This window comes from Nyctereutes procyonoides, unplaced genomic scaffold, assembly GCF_905146905.1.
Source record: "Nyctereutes procyonoides isolate TBG_1078 unplaced genomic scaffold, NYPRO_anot_genome, whole genome shotgun sequence".
Classification (NCBI taxonomy): Eukaryota; Metazoa; Chordata; class Mammalia; order Carnivora; family Canidae; genus Nyctereutes; species Nyctereutes procyonoides.
Genome location: NW_026575040.1, coordinates 24,726,966 through 24,744,615, shown reverse-complemented (window position 1 = coordinate 24,744,615; position 17,650 = coordinate 24,726,966). Strand labels below are relative to the sequence as shown.

General features: G+C 40.0%; 1 protein-coding gene across 1 annotated transcript in view; it reads right to left on the bottom strand.

The window, feature by feature from the left end:
• Positions 1 to 17,650, bottom strand: part of ATP8B4 (ATPase phospholipid transporting 8B4 (putative)) — a 227,912-nt gene that overhangs the window by 15,475 nt on the left and 194,787 nt on the right. The window contains exon 24 of the mRNA XM_055320253.1: positions 990 to 1,073. Coding sequence (XP_055176228.1) covers positions 990 to 1,073 — 84 coding nt within the window. The remainder of the gene's footprint in view (positions 1 to 989; positions 1,074 to 17,650) is intronic.

The window sequence follows — 17,650 nt, the reverse complement described above, 5'->3', positions numbered from 1 at the left end:
TAGAATTCCACAAAATATGTTGTTCACAAGCTGCCCTTTTTTACATACAAGAAGTGAGACAGTTAACAAAGGCACAGAATGGGAGACTGGAGTGAGTTCATCATGTGAAGATTTATATTTTTCAGTAGACAGCTTGCTTTGGGCCAGAAAAATGAGGTCTAGCAATCGGGTCTAACAACAGCCTGGAGAAAATCTGATCTTCTCAAATATCCTTCCAAAAAAAATTCTTTAATAATACATTCTAATTGTGCCATGGAAACTCCTCTGGCTAGCCTTCCACTTCCTCATGGGCAGCCAGACTTCCCCCCTTCCAGGAAGTACCTTCCAAGGCAATGAGTATGCCAAGGATCCACCATTTTTGTAATTGATTCCCTCCCTTCTCTCTTCTCAAGCACTTAGAGTTAGACAAAAGTCTGTGCCCCTTCTCTCCATGGCTGTGGAGCTGCGTGTCTTCCTCTCCCATTGGCAGGGCACTCCACTGGACTCTAGTTCGTGTTCTGGCCTGTGCTGGCCAAGGAAATCTCACCACAAATGCTGGACTTCTGCCTTTCAACAATGAGTTCCATCATTTTCTATCACTGCATTCAGAGGCTAATGCAGCATTTCCCAGTGTGTAAACCACAAGGCACTAGTTCTAAGGCATATTAATAGGTACTATATGAAAAATAAATAAATAGAAGTACAGTCATATAAGCCTCGGAAATGCCAGCCTAAAATAAAATTAGAGACCATTTCACATAGGACCTCTCAGAGACTTTAGAGAAATAATGTGGGATGTGAATCTCAAAGAGGAGGGTAGCCAAACTTTGATCACAAAACTGTTTTTGGGAGGGTGAGGATCTGGACAAGGTTTTTGATCCATGCAATACCTATTAGAACAACTGAACTTCTAGGACTCTCCATGACTTGTATTTTCTACTTAGAAGCTAGAAGCACTAAAAAGCATCAACAGAGCAAAATAAGTTTTAAAGACAGAGAAAAATACGTACCTGGTCAAAAATGCCCATAGCTAAAACAGGCAGTGATGTGTAGACAATGTTAAAAAGGGCAATGAACCACTGGTCATAAACAGTCTGAAAAGAAATAACATATCAGTGAGAAACACCATCCATAGAAGAATATGCCCTTTTAGGTTCTTGGGTTAAATATTTCAATTTCCTGAGATGGATGAGAGTTTGATATTAGGAGACAGACATGAGTTCTCCCCTAGGCTCTGTCTCTTATTGGGCCTGCTACCTCAGAGAAATACTAGAACCCTTTAAACTTCAACTTCTTCATCTCTAAAATAAAGCCATGCTCTCCTTGCAGAGTTGGAGTGCAGATGAAAGGAGACAACATACATAAACACCCAACACAATACTAGATATATAGAAGGCTTGAAACCCCATGGTGGGCTATTTTATTCTTCAGATTTTCAATGGCTCATATATAAATCCAGTTATTTGATCTAAGTGATAAACAAAGGACCTACTAAAATCATCAGAGGGCAATGCAGAAATGAACCAGTCAGCCCAACCCTGTGTTCAAATGGAGAGTTTTTTCTTGGGAGTGGTTTAAAGCAAAGTGGTCATGGAGCTAGCTCCTCAGTATACTGGGTACAAACAAGTTAGACAATTAAAATATCCCCTACACTTATATAGAGTACTTCCTTACATGAGCCTCACTGGAAGTCAATGAGGCATGTGAAACAGTTGTTATATCCCCATTTTGTTGATAAGTACATAGAGATATAAAACAAAATATAATATTGTAGAGCTTTTCACATGCAAAGGCAAAAACTAAAACCTGTGTCTCCAGCTCCTAACCAACATCTGTTCAACCATTCTACCATCCATCCATTCATTCACTCATTTATTCACTTAATATTTATCAAAAATCCGTGATGTGCCAGGTACTAGGTTTTAGGCAATAGTAATTAAACATGCTATAATAAGATACAAATATTTCAGAAAATTTGCATTCTGATGGTGGCAAAAAAACAGGCAATAAATAAGAATATAAATATATAGGGGATCCCAGGGTGGCGCAGCGGTTTAGCGCCTGCCTTTGGCCCAGGGCGCGATCCTGGAGACCCGAGATTGAATCCCACATTGGGCTCCCGGTGCATGGAGCCTGCTTCTCCCTCTGCCTGTGTCTCTGCCTCTCTCTCTCTCTCTCTCTGTGACTATCATAAATAAATTAATTAAAAAAATTTAAAAAAGAATATAAATATATAGAAGATGTAAGTGAGTAGGTAATAAATACTAGGGAGGAAGGGTAGATAGGAAATGTGGGATGACTGTGATTCTAATAAGGCGACTGGAGAAAATCTCACTAAGGAGTGACATTTGGAAAAGATCTAAAGAAAATAAGGGATCAAATTATCAAATTATGCAGCTTTCTGGGATAGAATGGAATGCTCATTCCATACTGCAAGTAGATCTCATGAGAAATCTCTGAGGAAGGAAAGCATCTGGTCAAAGGACAGCAAGGCAGCCCAACTGGCTAGAGAAGAATGACCTGTAGGAAGAATAATGGGCATCAAAGGAATAAGGAGTTAGATCCATGGCTTATTCCCTAAGTGAAATGAGAAGATACTAGAGAATTGTGAGCCAAAGAACAACCAGATCCGATTTGTATTTTACCAGAATCACTCTGGATTCTGTGCGGAGAATAGACTGAAGAGGGGCAGTGGTGGAAACTGAGAACCAATTAGTAGACTACTGCAGTGGCCAGATGGAAGAGGGAGGTGGCTGGGTCAGGTAACCAGTAAGCAGACATACTGAATTCTGAATACATTCTGAAGTACATGTTCTTCTTAGGGAAGTTCTGAAAGCAATGAGGAATCTAAAATGCAAATGTTCCAGACAGAGAAGCTAAAGGCAGGTTCCATATAGTTATGTAAATAAGGCAATCCATTAAATTATATCCTGTACATGGAGGTTATATCAAAAATATTTTGGTGTCTTTATTGCTAAATCTGGATTTGGACTACCCTGTCTTCACATCATTGTTTATTCTTGAAATGGGTGTGTATTTGTTCAAGGAAAGGGGAGATGAAGGCCAGTTTTCTAAGGCCAAATCTCAACCTGGACTGTTCTGTTGAAGTTCCACAGGTGGCTTTATTCAACACTGAATAAACCAGACTCTGTGAAATATACTGATTATTGTATTCTGAGCAAGGTTAGCCCTATGGGAAGAAGTAAGGAAGTAAGGACATTTCTGCTGTCAATCATCTTGGGTAGAGTTCAATCTTAGGGCAGGAAAAAAAAAGAGAACAGAAAACGGAAAAGGAGGAGTGGGGTAGATGAGAGAGGGAAAGAAATTGTTTTACTCTTTGAGTGTCTCATAATTGAGGCCTGGAATCCACGTAGGAAAGATCTGTTCAACATCATTCTCTTTGAGGGTAGGTCAAAGCTAAGCAGAAAAGTTGAATTCTACTACCAATAAATAGCTGAGCTAGGATTTAGACATAGCAGCATCATCAGGGACTATACTAACAAGAGGAGTAGGCTTATGGCTCAGAATAATCACTTCTAATAACCAGTTTTAAAATTCCTTAATTGATAATTCCTTTTTATAATTCTTTGAGTTCTATTAGACTGTATTCTTTGAGTCCATTTGAACTCTGCTGCAAGGGTTTGAAAAGGCATCCTACATCAGTGATATGCTAAGTATTCAACAACAGGTTCTTTAAAAAAAAAAAAAGCCCCAATGCATAGCTTTTGCTGATTTCTATGGTGTAAATATTTCTCCTGTGGCTGTTTATGCAATGATATCACTAAATGTGCAGTTGCAAAGAGATGTGACATAGTACACTATTATATAGTATTTCTACCATATATATCCAATAGATACAAATAACCTCAAGTACATAAACAGTAAAACAATTAAGAAGTGGTGTGTTTTGAGTATTTATAAATTTTGTTCCTAATATAAATTATAAGGTAACATAATTCAATCTTTAATAATGGTTGCATTTAAATACTAGCTCACATAATTTCTCAAAATTAAATAGTCAGCTCTTAAGAATCAATACGGGCCAGCTCTAACATACCACAGGCTATGTCTGTGCTTGGAGCAAAGTCATACAAAACAGCAACTGCTGGCCACCTGAAAGATCACAGACTTAATGTGGTAAGAGAGAACTTGCAGAAGGGCAGAGCTGTATCCCAGACTGTCAGGTAAACAAGCCTGGATTTATGGTGTTCATATAGGATGGGGACATGTGCCAATACAACGGATTTGTACCAAGTGTCCACTGAAGATAAGGAAAAAAGTTGAGAAAAAAGCAAAGCACAGCACATCTTCATCAAAGCATCAGTGAACTAACAATACAGCAGGAAATTGCCTGTTAAGATCAGAGAGAGAATTAGAACTTAAGAAGAAATGTGTGGGAAATATCAGAAAGGGAGACAGAACATAAAGACTCCTAACTCTGGGAAATGAACTAGGGGTGGTGGAAGGGGAGGAGGGCGGGGGGTGGGGGTGAATGGGTGACGGGCACTGAGGGGGACACTTGACGGGATGAGCACTGGGTGTTATTCTGTATGTTGGTAAATTGAACACCAATAAAAATTAATTTATTAAAAAAAAAAGAACTACTTCAAAGGGGATGGATCCCTGGGTGGCTCAGGAGTTTTGCACTTGCCTTTAGCCCAGGACGTGGTCCTGGAGACCCAGGATCCAGACCGAGGATCGAGACCCAGGATCGAGTCCCACATCAGGTTCCCTGCATGGAGCCTACTTCTCCCTCTGCCTATGTCTCTGCCTCTCTCTCTCTCTCTCTCTCTCTCTCTCTCTCTGTGTGTGTGTGTGTGTGTCTCTCATGAATGAATAAATAGAATCTTTAAAAAAAATTACTTCAAGGCCTAAAATAATGTTATCTTTTTGCAGGGACCATTTATTTCCTTGTACCAGCTCAGCTGCTGAAGATGGGATGAAGGCCTGACATTTTGGGGGTTAGCCAAGCTGTCCTGCCATAGTGCATCCTGTGACCCTACTGCCAGGAGGCTTCCCTTGGGTCTCATCCCAGAGTGGAATGTGTTCCATTAGAAAATCTACCTTTGATGGGCATGGAAACAACCTAGTCCTCTTGTCCTAGGAAACAATGAAAAGCAGGTGATCACAGGCTTCTCAGTTGCCTCCTATAGACCATTAGCAGTCCTAAGGCCTGTGGTTCAGAGCAGTGCAAACTCCCAGGTTCCCAGCTCAGGACAGGAATAGTAACAGGGTCTCAGATGCCAATTGTCGTCTACCCTAAAAGTCTACCAAAACTGCAGCTTAGCCTCTCTTCTCTTTCTTTGGATGAACAACAGTTCCACTTCTCGATATACGTCCAGAATATCTGCCTTCATGCACCAGGAGACATAAGAAAATGCTCATAGAAGCTCTGGTTGTAATAGTCTCAAGCCAGAAACCACTAAAACATCCATCAGGAGTGGAATGCAGAAAGACACTGTAGTATATTGACATAATAGAATGCTATAGAATACTGAAAAGCAAGGAATTACACCTATATATATTTTAAAAATTACAAATGAATTTTTAAAAATGTATAAGGTTGAGCAGAAGAAGCCAGACAAAGAACTAGGATTCCAATTAATAAAATTTTAAAATGTGTCAATCTGCTCTGTGTTGTTAGGAAGCAATGCTCATATGGAAAATTTATAAAACAAAGCCATAATGTGACTATAAAATGTCAGGGTAATGGTTACCTCTAAATGGTAAAAAAAAAAAAAAAAAAAAAAAAAAACATGACTGAAAACCAAGGAGAGTTTTGGAGGTTTGGCAACATTCTGTTTCTTGCAGCAGATTACGGCTATATGGGTACTCATTTTATAGCCATTTGTTAAGCTGACATTTATGTATTATGTACTCCATAGATTTGTTATGTTTTAAAATAAAAAAGGAAATATGCGGCCTTCTGTTTTAGTCACTCCCTGGTAAGACTTTAGACAGTGTGAGGATTCTAAAAATCTTGACACCCATATCATACCCGAGGCGCCTTTATCCAAAAAAAAAAAAAAAAAAAAAAAGCTGACACAAATCTTCAACTATTTGATTGATGATGGCATCTAACTTTCATGTCACAATTACAGTATGGAAAATATACAAGGGGGGAAGCAAACTGAGGTCTTGTAGCCCCAGGCAGAACCTGATGCTGTCAAAATCACTTCTTCCTCATCTCCTCCGCCATTCAGCTTCCACTCACGGAGAAGAGAGGATTTCGGGTATTAGGAAGAAAGATTGAATCTGAGAAATCATGGCACGAGTAGTGGATGGTCTGGCACAAAGTGTCATCATCACCACTAACAGCATTAAACCTAACACTAACAACACTAACCTAACACTAACAGCATTAAAACCTACAGTTATTAGGCAGCAGCATTTGTGAGTTGGTACTTGATATGAAACCTCATTTTACAACTGGAATAAAAGAGGACGGGAAGGGAAAAGTCAGTGAAAAAGTTTAGAAGAGTTTTTGCAATTTCTTGGAAGAGTTTCTACTGCCGCTCAGAATCACAATAACAAAAAGAAAACTAGCTGATACTTACTGAGCACCTGCTGTGTACCAGGCACTACTTTAAGGACTTAACATATACTGACTCCTTAAATCCTCACAATAACCTTATGGGGTTGGTACTATTAGCAGATCTCAATATAAAGATGAAGGAACTGAGGCCCATCAAGGTTAGGAGATTGCTCAATGTCATATTTGTAACACAAAGATTTTTGAAGTATGGCCTAGCAATCTTTCAGGGGATCCACATGTCAAGACTATTTTCACAATGATATAAGCAGTTATGTATATTTCCTTTTTACTCTCATTCTCCCATGAGTGTATATGACTTGTGATGCCATAATCAACTGGATCCAGAAGCAGATATGAGAACACAGATGCCTCCTACTGCCCCAAATAGTAAGAGATTAAGTATTAAAAATGCCACTTTTCTCACTAACTTATTTTTTATTCTGGAAAATATTATCTTTATTTTATCTTAAAATATGTCATTTAGGTAAACATGTCATGGATTCTTTATATCTTTATGAATCAATAAAGGAATGTTTAAGTGTTTTCTCCATTTTAATTTCTCCCAATATGATAAATATAGATAGATAGGGGCCTAAGATCACAAAGGTTTCAGAAGCACTGGCTGAGCAAGTGTCAGGGCCAAGTTCTAGCTCTGGTACCCTTACCTCAGCATTCACAATAGTGACCACTGCATGAAACCCCCTCTCTCAATCAATGATATCATTTGGCAAGTTTCCTTAAAGGCTATTTCCTCACATTGCTTTATATAGTTGAGAGTATACAATACAATTTGTATGCTGGTTTTTGTCATTTAAAATGAAACCATTAACATTTACCCAGGCCCAAAGCCTCCCATGGCTTCCCATTTTACATGGGATGAAATCTACTCTCCAGGACAACCTACAACCTTCCCTGAACCCATGCCTGCCTACATCTTTGGCTTCCCTCCCTCCCTCCCTGGGCTTCACTGATTGTCTTTCTCAAGGACCAGGCTCATTCCTACCTCAGAAGATTTGCCTGCAGTGCTCTCTACCTTGAATACTTCAACCTCAGTGTATTCATATGAAAGTATTCTCTGAATACCAAGCTCACAGCTCCAATGTTACACTCTCAACGAGAGAGTTTTTACATTAACCCATTCTTTCTTAATAACAATTCTGATATTATTTTACCAATTTACTTCTTTATTATCTGCCTTAATCCCACGAGGATATAATCTCCTTGAAACAGAGATTTATTCACATCTATAACTCCAGTGCCTAGAGCAGTGTCAGACAACGATAAATGCTCTCTAAATATTCATTGAATTAATGACTTTACAACTCTTTGTAAATCTTATTTAACTTGCTACTAAATGTTGCCTTAAGGATGTGCCATAGCTCCTCAAACTCAGTACGTCCAGACCTGAACTCATTCTCACACCCCTTTAACCAGGCCCTCTTCTTATGTTCCTTATTTCAGTTTCTGACAGTGCTTCATTTATCCTAGAACCCAAGCCAGAAATCCGACATTTCTCCCTCTCTCCAACATCTCACATCAAATTAATCTCCAAATCCCACTGTTATAACCATACCAGATAGCTTCTGTTTCTGCCCAGGCCTTTATCTCTGTGACTTTCCTCCTGATGTCCTCCCTACTCGGATTCTTACTCCTCACCTGCTTCACTATGATTGATCCTTGAAGGGTCAGCCCAGGAACAGATCTTCCAAGAAGCCTTTCTGAGCCCTGCCCACTCCTACCCTCTAGGCTTGGGTTCCAGGCTACTCCTTGGTGGCCTCATGATATTCACACCTTACTGCCTCACATTTATCAACTTGCAATTATTTATGTGCTGGTTTCTAGCCCCACCCCACTAGGCTGCGAGCTTCTTGGGAGCAGGTTATAGGATTTATTCATCTGTGGGGGCCCAAGAACCTAAATCAGTACCTGGCACATGGCAAGCAATCAAAACAAGGACACTGGTTTCTTAAGCTTCAAGGCACTGGAGTCAGAAGACAGAACTATATAAGTTACTCAATTGCTCTGAGTTTTAGATTCCTAGGTTACGAAGTGGGAATTTGAGTCTTTTATATATCTTCAAGCAGTATGTTTAATGGATAAAGAAAAAGGTATATTTCTCCCTAATGATAATTTTTATGAAAATACAATTCTTTATTGCTACAATCATGTTTTTTATAACCTACTATATTAATGAAATCAATAGAAAATTAGAACAAATTTAAAGAAAACTGAATATCTTGATATAGTTAAGCATTTTCCTCGTGAAAACTTAATTATATCAATCACTCTTTAGCTCTAGTTTTGCTCAGGCTCTGCCAAAAATGTGTAAACCTGAGTCATTCACCTTAAGAAGAAAAAAAAAAAAAAACACCTTCCTGGGTTATATGCATTGGTTTAACACAGTTTAAGCTTTAGGAGCTTTCATAAAAATTAAAGTCACAACAGTATTTCTTCTACAACAGGCTGCTTCTTCCCCTTATAAGAGGTCTCCAACTACTCGAATAGTTATCCTAGTAAATGCTCTACTTCTCCTTATATGCCCTCAGAAAGTTTTTAAGGCCCCCTCTGGTGATTAGGACCAGCTGGGATGGGGCACACTAGCCCAGATGATGACCCACATGAAACTTATCCTGGCTTTTCCCCTTCCAGGCTTCCTCAAGCCCTCTACTACCTATCTCTACAACCTCCACCTCAAACACACATGCACCCACATGTAGGTTGACCAGATGCCCCAAAGAGATGGGAGGGTTAGAGGAAGGAGGGAAAATGATTTCTCTGGAGCCTCTGGTGTAGAAAGCATTCTGGCCTAGAATTTTGGGTGACTAGACCAGTCAAATGGTGACAGCATCCTGATTTTGGATGACTCAAATCATTTATATAAACAAAAGCTCCATAAAAAAGTATTTGTTGTAGGGCCCTTGTAGTCCTAGGGGAAGCCATACCTGCCCCCCACTTCTAATTTTTTTTCCCATCTCCCATATTCTGAATAAAACAGAAGAGCCATATTCCTGTGAGATATCAGTAGTCTGTTTTGAACCATGTAAGTGTCTCTTCAGATATCAGAAAAAAAGGAAGAGAAGGGTTCTCTATTTCTCCAACTTTACTGTTTTACTATTTAAGGAAAGCTCTTCCTCACTCCCTTCTTTGTGAGTAATTTATCAACCTTATCAACCATTTTATATAGAGTAAGAATACACCAGCTACAAATTACAGTCTAACAGCTTGAGGAACAGACAATCTATGATTTATAGAATACCACATTTAAAAGGACCTTAATAAGGCTCTTAAACAGTTACAAAGGGCTTTCTGCTCTGAGACCATTGGCTTAGCTCCTTGTTCAAATGACAGGATGGACTACCTCTTTGGAGACATGTACTCTGCCCGCTCCCCCCCCCACCACCGACTTTTGCTGTGTGTTATAAAGGAAAACTATATAGTGATATTTTTCTTTTTGGCCTTAAAAACATTTGTCATTTAAAGAAAACACATTGTGGAATAAATATGAGGTGCTCAGTCTCAGCACATCTGTTCCTGATTTGTGCAATTAACAGAAACCCACTAGTGAGAGCCAGGAGGAATGGCCCCAGCCTAAGCACCCACCCTTTCCTGAGTTTTCCACAGAGCACATCTGGAAGGCAAGGGGGAGAGGAACTGCCATGCCAGGTTGAGAACGACTCATAGGTAACCACATCCATGAAGTCATCAAAGCCTGGAGATTAGTCTCACTCTTTCACGTAATTTTCAAAATTTTTCATTGTGAGTTTTCTTATATTGTTTGACAGAACTAAAGTTTTTCTGGACTTGACAAGATAATTGTTTCCATATCACAGCAGAATTAAAAAAAAACACACACACAGCTCTGTATCTCACTGACAATGATAAATTGTCATCAGATAATATCATCCCACAAGTACACAGTGCCAGTAGTTGCATAGTTTCAAATGTGAATTTCCTAAATAGGGCTTCAACAAGTTTTGACCAATGGTGGTTGGTCGTTTGTTTTGTTTTGTTTTTTGTTCTGTCCCTGCTGGGGGATGGTTCATATTTATTAAAAATACTGAGGGCATAGGAAGCTTTTAAAGTAAGTTACTCATACATACAGAGCACACAAGCCCACAGTGCACTCCATGAAAATCATGCAGGCTTTGATAACAGATTGGGATAAGGTATATCCTTTACAAGACTCCGTGATTCAGTTTAGAGACTTCTCTGACCTTTACCCAAACCCCTCTGGTCCAGAAATCTTGTTGGAAATCTCACCAGGACAGATTATATTTAAATTCTCTCTCAGTAGCAGTTTGGTAGGAGTGTTTGCTGGAAATAAATAAATTAATTAATTAATTAATTAATTTTTAAAAAATGGCTTCAAACTTCCAGATAATTCCAGGAGGCAGTCTGCCCTTTCTAAGGGCCTAATCTTTAAGTGACCCCCTCCCCACCAAGACCTTAGTTCTTTCTCAGAAAGAGCTGATTTTCTCCTCATCGTCATATTGCATGGAGTGTTGCTGGATGTTTCTCCTTTAGATATCAAACAAAGCAAACACTTTCCTGATATGGGGTTGCATGAAAACAGTTTTTTTTTTTTAAAAAAAAAAAAAAGAAGATATAGCCATACTCTCTTCTAAGTCTGTGACAATTGAAGTGGCTACTTATCAAGCAGAATAGAGGAACCACTAAAAAGAGTCAGAAAACATGGGTTCCACTCCCAGCCTTGAACATCACTGGTCCTCAGATATTGCAGGACTCAGGCTCCTTCTCTGACATTCCCTAACAGAGCAAAGATTCTAGATTTCAACAAAACATACACTTTTTGTTCTGTGTCCCAGCTGTTTCTCCAAAGAAAGTCCACGCAGCAAAGCAGGCAATAGGGGTATGGTCTCTCCCAAACAGATTCCCCATGTGTCCCAAAACAATCACAACAGAGGCAAAGCACTGCAATAAACCAGGAGAAGGTCCACAAACCAAGTCAAACCTGCATCACACTGTCATTCATCTGAGATGTCCTAGGGCCACCACCATCTGACATATAGTGAATGGTCCCACCCCCCAACCCCCTGGAGCCTCACACACCACAGCTGGATTGACTTATACATCTGCCCAGACCACCTATCAGGATGGAGCATTGGTGAGAATCTCCTGGAGCTATCATCAGAGAATAAGAGCCTGGATAAAATTCACCAGGCCCCCAGATACAGGCCAAGGTAATAAAGAAATAGCACATGTCACTTCATTAAGAAATTAAACTGGTGTTTTTAAAGTCAACAATGTGTCTAAGAAAGCACATTCTGTTTACATTCGATCAGATGTTTTCAGCTGCAGAGTGGATGACTTCAAAGCAATCTGTTGAGAGGTGCAGGAAAGAAGTACTAAAGTGCTATGAATCATGCTGGGATTAGACAGGGATAGCCCCAAGACATGGCTCATCCATGACAAATTTAATTCAAAAAAACTCTTGGTGGAAAAATCCTTACTTTCTACCAAAGGTGACTATTCAACATCAGTTTCACATTTATGAAAATAAAATTGTTTCCAGACTGTAAGTTCCCTGAAGGCAAGGACCGCCTCTCTCTGGGACATTTTGGTGTTCTTGGAGATCACTTGGCCCTAAACTGGCCCTCAGTTTATTCTTGCTAAATGAATGAGAATTCAAAAACTCTAGGTTATGTGTCAGAGGATGAGCGTGCGAGTCTCACTCCTGTCATGATTGGACTGACAAGTGACTGGGGATTAAGCCTGCCAAGAGAGGGAGGGCCTCTAAGCACATGCCTCTATTCCTGAATCAGCCAGGCCCTAGAGTTTTCATTACTACTGGCTCCATTTTTCTGTGGAGCTTTCAGTTCCACTGAAGCATTTTAGAGGAGAGATGAAGGGGCAGAGAGACCTCAGATGGCCTACCTTCATTAACAGACTGGAAGTAAGTGATTTCTAATGGGCTTTAAGGGCTACGAAAGCCTTGTCACCCAACACATGGCTTTGAAGGCCAAAGCCAGCTAAACAATTTCAATGGGTGGGGGAGGGGAGGAGCATCACTGCAAAAATGTCCCCTATTCAAAAATTTTCATAATCTGTAGATTAGTGTATCTCCCAAATATGCTGTTTTCTTTTCACTTGCCTGACTTAAAACATCTTGTCTTTGGAAAAACAGGGCTAAGAAAAAAAGCCAAAGGATTTTTCAGTTACACTTGTTACTAAACAGGACCTTAAAACAAACAAACAAACAAACAAATAAATAAATAAATAAATAAAACAGGACCTTTTAGCAAAAGATGGAAAGGAAAAGAGATAACAATCCCTACCATTCCCAGTTCCACATCCATGTTACCCTCACAGCCAGTCCCCAGATTGCTAGCACTCCAGGGCACACACATGTGGATGGGTCTGGGAAACACCAGTCTCCATCATCATAGTGGTATAATACCTATTCTGTAAGACAGGTCTTGCTCTACACAATACTGTTAAGACCTCCCCCTCCTACTAACGCCATGTGGTTTTTAAAAAGGGTTTCTGAATGAGTTGGTTTTAAATGGAATTGTAGAAATTGAAAAGAGATTGCAAATGCAGCTTATCTTCAGGTCAATTGGAAAGAGTTCGAATATGAGGTGAGGGTTTTCCTCCTGCTTCTCTAGAGTTTACACAAGCCAGCCCCTAAATCCCTGCAGGGTAGTGAGATTTCACACCTTTAGACCGCCACTTGATTTTGAAAACACTCATAGCTTACTTGAGATTTATCAAGCCCCTGAAGTCATTCCAGGTCCTCACACATTTCTCCTTTTCCTATGTTCTCATGTTAACTTCCATTACAGTCTTCTATTGGACTTATTTATCCATTTCTTTACTTCCTGGATGAGAAAATGAGTTCCAGGTGGGTAGGACACTTGACCTATTCATCATTTTGTTTTCTCTTCCCAAGACCATAAACAAGTATTCTTACTAGCAATTTGACAATGTTGTGTGACTCACAGCTATGGGAAAGGAGCAAATTATTCATTTTAAAATATCAACAACTTAAATGTTCATACAATAAGAGTCAAATAATTTATAATAAATCCATATTTCAGAATGTCTTTAAGAAAAATAAAATCTTGGGGGTGCCTGGGTAGCTCAGGCCATTAAGTGTCTCTGCCTTTGGCTCAGGTCATGATCCTAGGGTCCTGGGATCCATTGAGCCCAGTGGACCAGCTCCCTGCTCAGCAGGGAATCTGCTTCTTCCTCTTCTGCTTCCCCTGCTTGTGCTCTCTCTCTTTCTTTCCCTGTCAAATAAATAAAATCTTTAAAAACATAAAATTTTTTAAAGACTGTAAAATCAGACATGTTTCTCAAAATATGGTAATTTTTTTGAAACAGGAAAGATACAAAGAATATGTTCTCCAATATATAAAAGGTGACATATATTCATGTATATTTTTATAATTAGAAAAAACTGAGGATACTGTAAAAGATTGCAGATGTTTAGATGTAAACTCCCCATTTTAGCATATGAAGAAGGCTATTTTGTCCCCTGGACTAGAGTTAATTTAAACAACGGAAGTTTTTGAAAGGGAGAAGCACATGAATAGCTTATTCCTACGGGGGTAGTATTCTTAGCATCATTTTGTCCTTCATACATCTTCCTGCTTCCAAAACACTGGAACCAGGATGAGTAGCAGGGTGATGTGTAGTTTTTTTTTTTTTTTTTTTTTTATTTATTTACAATAGTCATACAGAGAGAGAGAGAGAGGCAGAGACACAGGCAGAGGAAGAAGCAGGCTCCATGCACCGGGAGCCTGACGTGGGATTCGATCCCGGGTCTCCAGGATCGCGCCCTGGGCCAAAGGCAGGCGCCAAACCACTGCGCCACCCAGGGATCCCGTGATGTGTAGTTTTGCAACTGTTGTTGTAGAGACATCTATTCCAGAATTTCCCAAATGGATTCTGTATGGCACCTGTTTTAAGGACATTGTGTACGTTGCTTGGAAAAGTGGGGTTCCATGGCAACTGAGTTTGGGGAATAATAACAAATCTCATTGACTCTAACACACTATTTATTGTGACATCATTATTGATGCCAAGTTTAGACCACATGGGGAATCTAACATTCTCATAAAACTACGGCAGCAAAGGGCTGAATCCTTAGTGTAAAAGATGGCAATGCAGGTCTGCGTTCAGTCTGCCTCACAAGAATACCAATAAGCAACTACCTACAGACTGGATAACATTATGAAAATCCCAGAACCAGGACCTGAAACTAAAGCACAGAGATTTAGAAGAACCACATTAGAAGGTCAAGAGAAGCAGCTTCACTCTGACCACATCCCCCTCCCCAAGGCCAGCATAGTGCCTCACCAAGATGACCCTGGGGCCTGTGGTTTCTCCAGTGAGAAAAAGAGAACCCAAGGTGGATACCCAGCTCTTGCAGCATTGCAGGACACTTCCCAGGAGTCCTATTCGGGTCTTGCCTCATGAGGATTCCTGGGGAATCTGCAGGGCTCAACCACTGAGGATCAGATGGAGATAGAAATAGGAGGTGAGGCGTATAGCAACCAGCACTCAGATTTTAATGGACTCTAGTCCTACTGTTAGCAGCACTGAAGCAGAGATCTCTACTGGGGGTTCTGCCAATGTGCAGAGCCAAGTCAGTGATTATGTCTCGTTGGAAAGCTTGGATGGCAGTTCTGCCTGATTTGGGAACCCAGCTAAAGAGCTGTATTTACCAGGGGACCCATTCAATGATCCCACCTAGGCAGCGAAGAAAATTTGCAGCTCCACCTAACTGCTGAGTACAGCCTCTGATCCCACCCAACCAGAGAATCTGGGTAGCCATGGAGCCATCCTACAGTCCTGTTATGCAGGGACCCAAGCCAGCAGTCCTGTCTTATAGTTAAAGTACAGCCTCTGGCCTCACAAAACCAGGGGCCCTGAAAGCAACCCTGAGCAGCCTCAAAGCCCAGTCTATGGTACCACCCATCCAGGGAACCCAGCCTGTAGCCCCACCCCACAGCAGAGTTCAGCCTACAGAACTATCCAATTACTAAACACAGCCTACAGCCCCATCCTGCCAGGGAGCTCAGCCAGTGACTCTACCCAATCATGAAGCATAGCCTGCAGTCCTATATGATGAAGCCCAGGCAGTGACCCAGCCCAACTTCAGGGGCATACGCTATGGCCCTGCCTGATCACAGGGTATAGGGTGAGTCTCCACCCAATTGCCAAGCCCTGCCTATGACCCTGTATGAACACAGAGTCTAGTCTGTAGCACCATCTGGTTAGGGGGCACAGCCTGAGACCTTATTCGTACATGAGCAGTTGTAGATTCTAGTCCATAGTCCTGCTCAGTCACAGAGCCCAGCCAGGGATAGCCCCTTTGATCTCAGAACACAAACAGTGGCTTTGCCCAGCTAGAGACCCTGTAGGAAGCCCCACCTGCCCACAGACACTGCCAGTTGACCCAACCAGTACTCCAATGGAGCTGATAGCTGTCTTTCCTTGCTGAAGCAAATCTGTAAAATCTGGAAGCAGACACCACTTACTCAAATGTGCAAATACCAACTCAAAGAATCAAGTGTCATGAAGAATCAAGTAAAATAATACTACCAAAGGACACTAATAAAGCCCCAATAATCAAATGTAGAGAAATGGAGATCTATGAACTATAAAAAAAAAAAAAAAAACCTCAAGAGTAATTCCCTTAAAGGTCAGTGAACTACAAGAACACACAGACAATTAAATGAAATTAGGAAAAAAATGTATGAAACAATATGAGAAGTTCAACAAAGAAATAGAAATCACCAAAACAGATATCCTAGCCTAAAGAATACAGACTAACCCGAAGAATTTAAGGGAGGGCATCAATAACAGATCAACAGAGCAGAAGAAAATCAGTGAATCAGAACATGGATCATTTCAAATTTTCCAGTCACAATAATAGAAACAGAGAGTAGAATAGTGGTTTCCAGGGGCTGGAGGGAGGGAAAAATGGGGAGTTATCTTTCAATGCTTATAGAGTCTCAGTTTTATATGATGAAAAAGTTCTAGAGATCCATTGTACAACAATGTGAATATGCTTACCACCACTGAATTGTACCACTTAAAAATCCTCAAAACTTTATGTATTTTTAATCACAATTAAATTTTTTCAAACGTATTTTTAAAATAGTTGATATAGACCATGATTATAAAATCTACTTCATATGATTATTGTAAATATTGAGCTAATAACAGGCAAAATATTTAAACAATACCTGGCACATAGTAAGTGCTATATAAATGTTCACTATAATTGCAATTTGTTTTATCCCTGCTTGTTGGTGTCAACAGTATAATAGTTCCACCTAGAAGATGACACCATAGCACTGATGCCACTACATGCAAGCATTGTCACTGACTTGCTACCTTGAGAACTCAGTGTGACTATGGCATTGATTTCAAAATGTAGAGTGATGTGTTGTCTTGTGATGTGTGTGTGTTGTATTGTGTTAATATGGTAGTAAATTGAACCATAAATGATGTTGTGTCTTACAACCAGATTTAAGCATTAGGTACTCATGTCTTTGGAACAATCATTGTTCTCCCATGTTATTATCTTTTAAAAGATACTGGTGAAAGGATTGGAAAGCCAATTGCTTAACATCTGACTCTGGCCAGTTTTATCAGATCTTGAAAGCAGAGCAGAAAATCACTTAAATGTAGAGGTTAGAAGTCACTGAACATTAGTTTCCAACTTCACAGTTTAACAAAGAAAACTTTGGCAGTAAATCTGCTATCCAAGTTCTGTGTGCTTGTAAATGCAAATCACTGACCACTCTCCTGTGTCCTAAGAGGTCTAAATCAAAGTATAGGTGTCCCTTCATAGTTCTGTGATTTTTCAAAAGCCCCAAACCTTTGAAATATGAAATAGGGAAAATTAGAAGCACTGCTTAGTGAACAACCTTGCTTCGTTTTTATGTGGAGAAAAAGTCACCAGCTTAAGAAGGCACAGGCCACATTCTAACATTTGTTTTTGTTGGACAAGGTGAGATTATGAGCAGGTAAGTCCCACCTCAGCCTTCTCTGAAAGTGCTAAGAAAACTTTTGAGAAATTAAAATCAAGACTTGCTTTACTTCAATGTCTGGAGATTACAAAATATGTAACAAAAATATCAACATTGCCTGCTTTTGTTT